At 36.6% G+C, this 9876-nt stretch overlaps 1 protein-coding gene across 2 annotated transcripts in view; it reads right to left on the bottom strand.

Annotated features, from left to right (window-relative positions):
* Nucleotides 1-6328, bottom strand: part of LRRC36 (leucine rich repeat containing 36) — a 35742-nt gene extending 29414 nt beyond the window's left edge. For both annotated transcript variants that reach the window (XM_029925314.1, XM_029925313.1), the window contains exons 1-2: nucleotides 6167-6328; nucleotides 2786-2874 (exon numbers count right to left, since the gene is read on the bottom strand). In XM_029925314.1, coding sequence (XP_029781174.1) covers nucleotides 2786-2874; nucleotides 6167-6291 — 214 coding nt within the window. In that variant the 5' untranslated portion in view covers nucleotides 6292-6328. The remainder of the gene's footprint in view (nucleotides 1-2785; nucleotides 2875-6166) is intronic.
* Nucleotides 6329-9876: the final 3548 nt, after the last annotated feature.

The following is a 9876-nucleotide window of genomic DNA, read 5'->3' on the forward strand; positions in this document are numbered from 1 at the left end:
ATCATATTATAAAGTATAAATGTTCAGCTGGCCTTTAGGGAAGGAGCAGCATCAAATCTTAGTATGGTCCTAAGCCTTAGTACCAGGAAAGCGGTGGTAACACTGATGAAACCCTACTTGCTGTTTAGGGGTGAAGGAAAGGTATCGTTTGGTTTTTTAACATGCTTAGTTTGAAGGACTGGAAAGTTTTCTAGTGGAGATTCCAAGTATATACAAAGTTAGATCTAACTATTTATATTAAGATTTTATTTTTAAGTAATTTCTACACCCAACATGAGGCTCCAACTGACAACCTTAAGATCAAGAGTCACACATTCTACTGACTGAGCCAGCCAGGCACCTGAGATCAATATATTTAAGAGTCATCTAGAGGGAGGGAATAAAGCAAGAAGGGCAAATAAAGAAAGAAGAGAGTCTAAAGACATAGACTAGGTATGTTTGTTTTAGGGCTATGGGATAAGAGAGGAACTTTTAAATGTTTTTTATTTATTTTTGAGAGACTGAGAGAGACATTGTGAGCAGGAGAGGGTCAGAGAGAGAGGGAGATACAGAATCTGAAGCAGGCTCCAGGAGCCGAGCTAGCTGTCAGCACAGTCTGACACAGGGCTCGAACGCACAAACCGTGAGATCATGACCTGAGCCAAAGCCATATGTTTAATCGACTGAGCCACCCAGGCGCCCCTAGAGAGAGGAACTTTTGAAAGAGTCAAAGATCATGTGGTTAGGAGAATAGGATGAAGATCTAAGATAACAGTTTCCCTGTCCATTCTAAATAATTGGTGGGAAAGCACTGGTTTGGAACTGAGCTAGTGGAAACTGTCCTCCAGAAAGTTTTCTCCTAGCTTGTGGCACAACCATTAGCAGGGCATAACCACTTCAGTCATATTGGATTACCACCAGTGCTTACAGGTAACACTCCCCAGGGGTCTAGCACAAACATGATTTTCAGTGGAAAGCAAAAACTCTTTAACGTTTCAAAGTAGCAACATAAATTTTATATTAAAAAAAAAATCCAGGCAACAGCTGGAGCTTCCAAGAACCTTTAGAAATGGACCCTAGTAAAGGAGTTTTTCCTCAGGAAAGACTTTGCACTTTAAAACATTTTAATTCATGGAGTGAATCTTTATGGGTGTTAATAATGTAAATAAATGAAGTTTAATTCAGCTCATACAAATTATACTTCAGTGTACCTTTGTCATTCTAGAAATGGATATATAAATGTTTTTACTTAGAATAAAGGCAGGAAGGTTGTATACCAAATTATTCATTGGGATTATCTCTAGAGGACAGGCTTATGAATGATTCAAATGTTGTTCTTCATGCTTTTCAGCATTTTCCACAATTATTACAATAGAATTTCATCAAATTTTAAATATAAAAACTGCTATTTAAAATGAAATAAAGGGGGCAACTGGGTAGCTCAGTCAGTTAACCATCCGACTTCGATTCAGATCATGATCTTGTGGTTTGTGATCTCAAGCCCCACATTGGGCTCTGTACTGACAGCTCAAAGCCTGGAGCCTGCTTTGAGTTCTGTGTCTCCCTCTCTCTTTGCCCCTCCCCCACTCACGCTCTGTCTCTGTCTCTCTCAAAAAAAAATAAACATTTTTTTAATGCTTTTATTTATTTTTGATACAGAAGAGACAGAGCATGAGAGGGGGAGGGTCAGAGAGAGAGGGAGACACAGAATCTGAAACAGGCTCCAGGCTCTGAGCTAGCTGTCAGCACAGAGCCTGACGCGGGGCTCGAACCCATGAACGTGAGATCTGACCTGAGCCGAAGTCGGAGGCTTAACCGACTGAGCCACCCAGGCACCCCTAAAATAAACATTTTTTAAAAATTAAATTAAATTAATGAAATAAAATGAAATAAAGCAATCCATGCTCCATGACGTATATACACTGACGATTCCAAGAAAGATAAAATAAAAATTATACTTCACTATAGCACTATCGCTTATTTTACCATGAAATCATGTTAAAATGACTTGTCAATAAATGTCTGCCAGGATAGACAAGTAGTAAGGAAAACAAAATACTGTATGTTATAAACTGGAAATTCTTAATGTCTAAACTACATACTCTATCAAAGTTATTTCTGGGATTTTAGGGATTAATTTTTAGAGGTTGTAAATAATTTGGTATACTCTTCAAAGGGACAGAGGCCTCTACAGAATAAAATTTTCTCAAATAAAAGGTCACCTAATGAGTGCCAGGCTAATCCATAAGGGTCCACTGCATGCAATTTCTTTTGTGGAAAGCTTTCTCCTAGCCTGTGTGCCATGATCATTAATGTGGTATAACCACTTAAATCATATTGCACTACCAATATTGTTTACAGGCAACACTCGCCAGGAATATAACACAAACACAAGAGATTCTGCAGTTCCAAAGGTTCAAGGTGGAGAAGCACAGAAGGTCCAGGTTCTGAGCTACACTGATACAGATGAGTTACCAGTCTCTAGCTAATGAATTAATCACGGTAAGCAATGCTCAGGAGCCATGAGGACTGGCAATGCAGTTTTCAGAATGTACTGAATGTAAACTGATATAAATGAAATTGAATTCTGACTACAGCTTGTACTTAATGGGTTCTGGTTTGTGCCTGCTCAATAAATAGGGCTCTTTCTGGCAGTGAGAGAAAGGAGGAAAAGCAGTCAGTAAATCTTGTGCTTACTTCAAATCTGTTATTTCTCAACTATTTCGTCCTCATCCTACCCAAGACTGCCCATAAAAATGGAAATAACTTCTGTTTCAAGCATTGTGATCAAAGAGAGAAAACTTACCAGTTTCAATTCTGTTATCAATATCAGCATTGATTTTTGATGCAGAGTTCTCATCTGTCACACAGTTTTTCATTGTCTTCTCCCTAGAGCTGCCACATAGAATAATTTATTTAAAACTCAAATTTTAAAAAAAAAGGAAAAAGGAAAAAACCCTCAAATTTAAAAGGAAACTCAAAAGAAGTTTTCTGAGATCACCACTAATGCTATTTAGAAAACATTAACTCATGGTGATCAGATTTTTTCCCCCAAATGCTCTAGAAAATATTAATTTCACAAATATTTCCATTAAACCCTATTTTTAAAGCCATAATATTTTTACTGTGAATAGTGAGAGAGGAAGACACTATAGTTCGGCCTTTAAAGTATGAAAGCCAGAACATTCAGACATTGTTTTCTTGACACAAAGTTAGGTCTGAATGATTAAAGGAATAAGATATTTTCTTTTGAATTAAAAAACTCATAGAACACAGAAAGGAAGGTTCTGCTGCCAAGAATTATAGTGGGGACAACTACAACCATTAGTTTAAAAAAACAGACAAGAAAGACAAGTTTTGCATTTGACTGAAGTAGTATAGTAAGATATAAGTATAGTAAGTATAGACTGGGAAAAACAGAAGACAGCCTAGACTATGAGCTAGGCACTTTACAGCCACCATTTTATTTTATCTTCATTTTAGGTTGGAGGAACTAGGACTCATAAAGACTTTTAAAAAATCTTTACCCCCCCAATAAAAATTAATAAAAAAATTTAAAAATCGTTACCCAAACAAAACAGATGAACATAGGGGAAGGGAAGCAAAAATAAGATAAAAACAGAGAGGGAGACAAACCATAGGAGACTCTTAAATACAGAGAACAAACTGAGAGTTGCTGGCAGGATGGTAGGTCCGGAGATGGGCTAAATGGGCAGTGGGCATTAAGGAGGACACTTGCTGGGATGAGCACTGGGTACTGTATGTAAGTGATGAATCACTAAATTCTATTCCTGAAATTATTATTACACTATATGTTAACTAACTTGGGTATAAACAAACAAACAAACAAACAAACTTTAAAAACATTGTTTACTCAAGTTTGGAGAGCTAAGATATTAATGTTAGGACTGGGCACTTGAATAACATTTTACCTCTGGTTTTGCAAACATGGTATAACTAAACAGAAATATGATGGTGCTAATTATCTGCCTTACTAGAAAATGTATTAAGTTACAAATTAATTCATTTCTGTATTTCTACAGCAAACAAGGTACCCCCCAATGAATTAAAATATGAATTAGGTCATAAAATATATATACAAATAACTTTTTAGAAGCATTCTATTTCTTTCAACAGCAGGGTGAATTTTACTCTATGTAAAAATCTCAATATACTGACTTAAAAAATAGAGAACTAAAAACATATTTAGGGAACTAAAAATTCTCTCTGAGGGTTACATTATAAGACATATAAGGGGTCGGGGGTGCCTCAGTAGTTTAGTCATGTTTAAGTGTCCGACTCTTGGTTTCAGCTCAGGTCATGATCTCATGGTTCTTGAGTTTGAGTCCTACATTGGGCTCTGCACTGGCAGCATGGAGCCTGCTTGGGATTCTCTCTCCCTCTCTCTCTGCCCCTCCCTCACTTGTGCTCTCACTCTCTCTCTCAAAATAAATAGAATAAACTTAAAAAAGAAAAAAACATATAAAGGATAAGAGCAGAGATAGGTAAAGAAAAGGATCCAAGGCCAACAGACATTGACTTCATTCATTCACACTCAACAAATTGTTTCTTAATACCTTATATGTGTCAGGTACTAGAGAGTGTCTAAGCACTAGAGATACTGCAATAAACAAGACAAGCAAAGTAATAGTTCTCATGGTGGGGAAATGTAATAAACAAATAAAGAAAACTCATTTTGGGGAAGAATAATGCTGTGGAGATATGTTCTTGGTATCTTAGCAAACTAAAAATGGTACATATAGGAAGCAAATTACTATAAAACAAATATTATATATGTATTTCTAATTAATGATATGTATTTGTATATCTACTATATAAAATATAACATTGGAGATAAGCACACAAACACACATATCTAAGACTAAGAGGATATTTACCATAATATAATTAGTGTTTATTTCTGGGTAGTAAAATTATGAGTTGCTTGTTTATTTCTTGTGGTTTTTAAATTTGTTTATTTATTTTGAAAGAAAGAGCAAGCACAAGTACAGGAGGTGCAGAGAGAGGAAGGGAGAGAATCCCAAGCAGGCTCCGCACCACCAGTGCAGAACCCAGTGTGGGGCTCAAACCCATGAATTGCGAGATCATCACCTGAGCTGAAGTTGGATGCTTAACCAACTGAGCAACCCAGGTACCCCTGTTATGTTTTTTCTATACTTTCTAAGTTCTCAATAACAAGAATACATTAATTTTATCATCAGAAAACAATACAAACAGACACATGTACATGTGTCTATAGGTAGGCATACAAATGTCTATAAGAATGTATACCAAACAGGGGCACCTGGGTGGCTCAGTTGGTTAAGCCTCCGACTTCGGCTCAGGTCAGATCTCACGTTTGTGGGTTCGAGCCCCGCGTCAGGCTCTGTGCTGACAGCTAGCTCAGAGCCTGGAGCCTGCTTCCTGTTCTATGTCTCCTTCTCTCTCTGCCCCTCCCCCTCTCATGCTCGGTCTCTGTATCAAAAATAAATAAAACATTAAAAAAAAAAAAGAATGTATACCAAACATTACTATTAGTTAACTCTTGGGTAGTAGAAAATGGGGTGATTTTCTTTTTTTTCACTATATTTTTCTGTATTATGTAAATTGTAATGGATTTATTTTTTTCAAAAATAAAGCTATTTTTTTAAAAATAAAGAGCACAGATTTTGTAGTAGAAGATACGGCATTTTATTTTGTTCAGATTTTAATAACAAGAAGCAGAAAAATCTACCTTTCAGTTACTTTAGAGCTTCAAGGTCTGTTTACTTTGGTTTTGTAGGAAAATACTTCCCTTTCCTTCTAACAAATTTATCGCCATGGTAATGTAAACTTTCTAATTCAATAGGAAAAGACCATGTACTAATTTGTAACTCCAAGAGAGATTTGGTAAGCATTTATAGGTATAAGTCATTTCATGGTATCTCTATCTATAAGCTTTGAACAGCAGCTTTAGAGAATTTTCAACAATTATATCCAAAGCAGAACCAGTAGCTCAACAAAGCAGAAATGTTTCCTGAGGGCCAGATTCTCATCCTAGATAAATATTGAATACTTTTATTCTTGATCTGAGGATTCTTACAACTTGTGGAGATTTCTGCTGGAAAGTGAAGACATTAAGCAGTAATTCACTGTTGTCTACATCCGGAATCAAACTAAAACTTTTTTTTGTAAAGGATCATCTTACCTTTTTTCCACCTCTAAAAGAAAATTTTCACTGTTGCCCAACTGACTAAAATGCAGCTTGGCAGCTTTTCTCTCACTTGCTCGCACAGCTCGATCATCTGGAGGCAAAAACCGTGGTCTGAGCATGTTTCTTTTTTGGAGTAAACAGTAGTAAGTCAGAAAACTATATTCACAGAGTAAAAACTAAAGGTCAGTCTCATATTCTTTTGTTAGAGACAGGTCACAAAATAATGCTATTATGTTGTCACTGGAGCAAGTAGTAACTCAGGGAGACCACAGGGATGCCATAGCGACAACTGCCACATAGGTGTAACTACCCTGCTGGAAAGTAGTTTACAGCAGCAAACAATCCAAAAGGCCTAATATTAATGCCAAAAGTTACACTGTTTCTGAAAGACTTTACCTAGTTTCCCTATAATAATTTCCCTAGGGATGTATGAAATACAAGTTTGTATCATTAAGAAACGTATACTCAACAATAAAATTATAAAGAAAGGTGGACTACCTCATTTGAAGGAATAATTATTATTCCTTACCAACTAACCCCCAGAGAGTTGTATTCATTTTCTATTGCTAATATGGTTGCAAATTTGGGGCACCTGGAAAAATAAATCTCAACCTGGAAACTGTTTGTTGAAGAGGAAGTGGTGGTGAAACCATCAGCTGAAGAAAACTAAAGCTGGAAGTAACTGATAAAAATCATAGATTGTCATTCAATAAAAAAAGGAGTCGTCATACATCCTGCCAACACAAAAGAGTTACATAAATATTGACTAATAAACAAATATATCCTGCCAGTGCACACTCTGGGCCAACACCCAAAAGGTTAGGAGGCAGCTGGTTTAATGTAAATTCTCGGACAAGGAACAGGGGAGGAGGGTCTCACCCAGTTTCTCCAGAGTTTGTAGCATGTACACAGCAAAGAGCCTATAATCTGTATCTTTCCTGACAACAGGATTGAGTCTCAAATCTAGCTCTTTGAGGAAGGGTAAAGGCTGTAGGCGGGACACCTCCACTAATGAAGGAATGTTGTTATAATATAAATTCAGGTCTTGGAGTGAACATAAGTACTGGATGCCCTGCAAAGAAAAGACCACATTATGTAACTGCACATTGGTAAGGACCAGGAATCTCATAGATACAGCTGGAAATATACCCATCACTTCCATCCCTAAACATGTTTCCTGGGTCACCCATGAGAAAGGCAGGGTTGAAACTACAATTTAAGATGACTGAGGGGCGCCTGGGTGGCTCAGTTGGTTAAGCATCCAACTTTGGCTCACGTCATGATCTCACAGCTCATGTTTGAGCCCCACATCAAGCTTTGTGCTGACAGCTCAGAGCCTGGAAGCTGCTCAGTGTCTCCCTCTCTCTCTGTCCCTCCCCTGCTTGTGCTCTGTCTCTCTCTTCCTCAAAAATAAATAAACATTTAAAAAATTTAAGGTGCCTGAGAATAAGAACAATGCATCCCCTGGGCACTGAATGTTCTCTATATTAAATAATTCATAGATACATACATTTCCTCCTTACAAAGTCTGACATAGAAATATCTGCAGTCAAGTCTCTACTTCTGTTACTCCCCAATCATTCTCCCTTCCAGTGATATTTAGGCTGAGTCACTTCTGCGCTTCTCTCACCTTTGTCATATCCACTCTCCTGACCCCAGAAGCACCTTGATTTTCAGGAGGAAAGGAAGTAGGCAAAGAGACAGTTCCAGGGGAGAAGGCATAATAAAAGAAAATTAAATGTGTGTGTTGTTGTTGTTGTTGTGTTCTTATATCTCAATGCCTCATGTTTAGGGTCAATGGATTATATGGAAAACAAAACAATGCTGTCTCTAAATCTTCCCTTCTGGAACAATCTGGAACCTTTCTTGTCCTTGTTTCTTCTTTCAGAATTACCCTACCCTTCCATTTCTCTGGGATACTGGAGAAGAAAAGTCACACTTTCCTCCTTTGCTGAAATCTACTGAAAATAACGCTTAATTTTCATGTATTTGGCTAGTTAGGTGCTTTAGCCCAACACTAAATTTCAGGATAGTAATTCAAAACATGTATGTGTATATATACATATATATGCATATATATACATGTACATATATATAAATGTACAATCACAAACTTTAAGTAGTAAAAATGCTTACATAGAAGGAACTGTCATTGAGAGTTATTTCAGAATGGTAAAATTATTTTCCATTATGTATTTATAAAATATGTTTTTTATCCTCCTCTCATTTTTGTTGCAAAAAAATTAGAAAACTCAAAGATATACACAAAGCATTTCTGAATAGAACGCTGTTTATATTTTGATTCATTTCTTCCTGAGTTTTTTCAATTCCACGAACTTCTATATTGTGGAAGCGTCAGTGATTAGGAATAGTTGTCAGTGACTTTGGCCACACTTTCCAGGCAATACGCCCTTAGGGCTCTACTTAAATGTGTCTAATAGTCCAACTCAAATAATCTTTTAATGTCCCTCAGTGTAAAAGTCAAGGAAATGACCTATCCTCCTCTTACTTTTCCCACTTGCATAAATTCATGTATTCCCCAGTTACACTAGAAATAACCACAAAACATTTACCTCCTGAGAAAATTAAGCAAAATTATTCAGAACTTCTAGAGATGAATATATGCAGATAAATCATAGATGAAAAAAATGTAGAAAACATTTACCAGTGCTTTCTATATGCTAAGCAGTGTATACATGCTAATTTGATTAATCTTCACAATAGCTTTTTGCCCAACTTACGGAAGTGGAAAGAAAACGAGTATAAAAACAAATAATGACAGTGTTCACTCAATTTTTTAGCCTGAAAATTAACATACATACATACATTCATACATACACACATAATGTGAAAAGAGGAGACCTGAACCACTGTGAATTAATGTTTTTTGAAACTGATGGGCCAAATACAAATGGCTGCTACCAAATAATCCAAAGACCTAGTTTAACTTGCAGCTTCTACTTTTAGAGTGTTAGCTGGAAAGCTTGCTTGGACTTCCTCTTTTAGAATCCTTCATTTAGGCCTTGAGATTGGGTCTGACTTGTACTGTTCAACAAGTATCCCCTAAAAAAGCACAAAATAGGTGGAATAATCCTGGATATCATCAACTAATTCTGAATAGCATCCATGAATCTTACAAAGAAGGGCACACAACTGGGTAAAATGAGAATATGTGAAGAAACACCATTTGGGTGTCTACCACAAAGAAAACAGAACTTCCATCTCTGTGTGTGCACACTGATATTTGTAGAGCTCTTAGTGTATTTGCTAATACACACTCCGCTCACGCCTGCTCCCACCCTACTTTCCTGTCCTGCTCTCTGTTCTACCAACCCCTGATCTAGACATTTTTCTGTTAAGACCACCATTTCCTCTTTCATCGTGAAAAAAATATTTAGTAACAATCAGTAACAATCCAGTAACAACCCAGACCAGTGTTTTTCCATGTGTATTCATGTACCAACATCATCAGAATCTCCTGGGCATATCCTGAACCAACCCCAGACCTACTAATTCAGAATGTCTCTAAGATAAGAACTAAAAATCTGAACTTTCACAAGTGCTTCTCATAATTTTTTTACACACATAAAAATTTTGTACTATTGCCTTAGGCTGTGATCATTTAATATAATTTTCCCTGAGTACAAAAGAAATTTACTCCAATACTTTATTCCAAAAAATTCAAACATAGAATAAAATCAAAT

Source organism: Suricata suricatta, chromosome 16 (genome assembly GCF_006229205.1).
Source record: "Suricata suricatta isolate VVHF042 chromosome 16, meerkat_22Aug2017_6uvM2_HiC, whole genome shotgun sequence".
Classification (NCBI taxonomy): Eukaryota; Metazoa; Chordata; class Mammalia; order Carnivora; family Herpestidae; genus Suricata; species Suricata suricatta.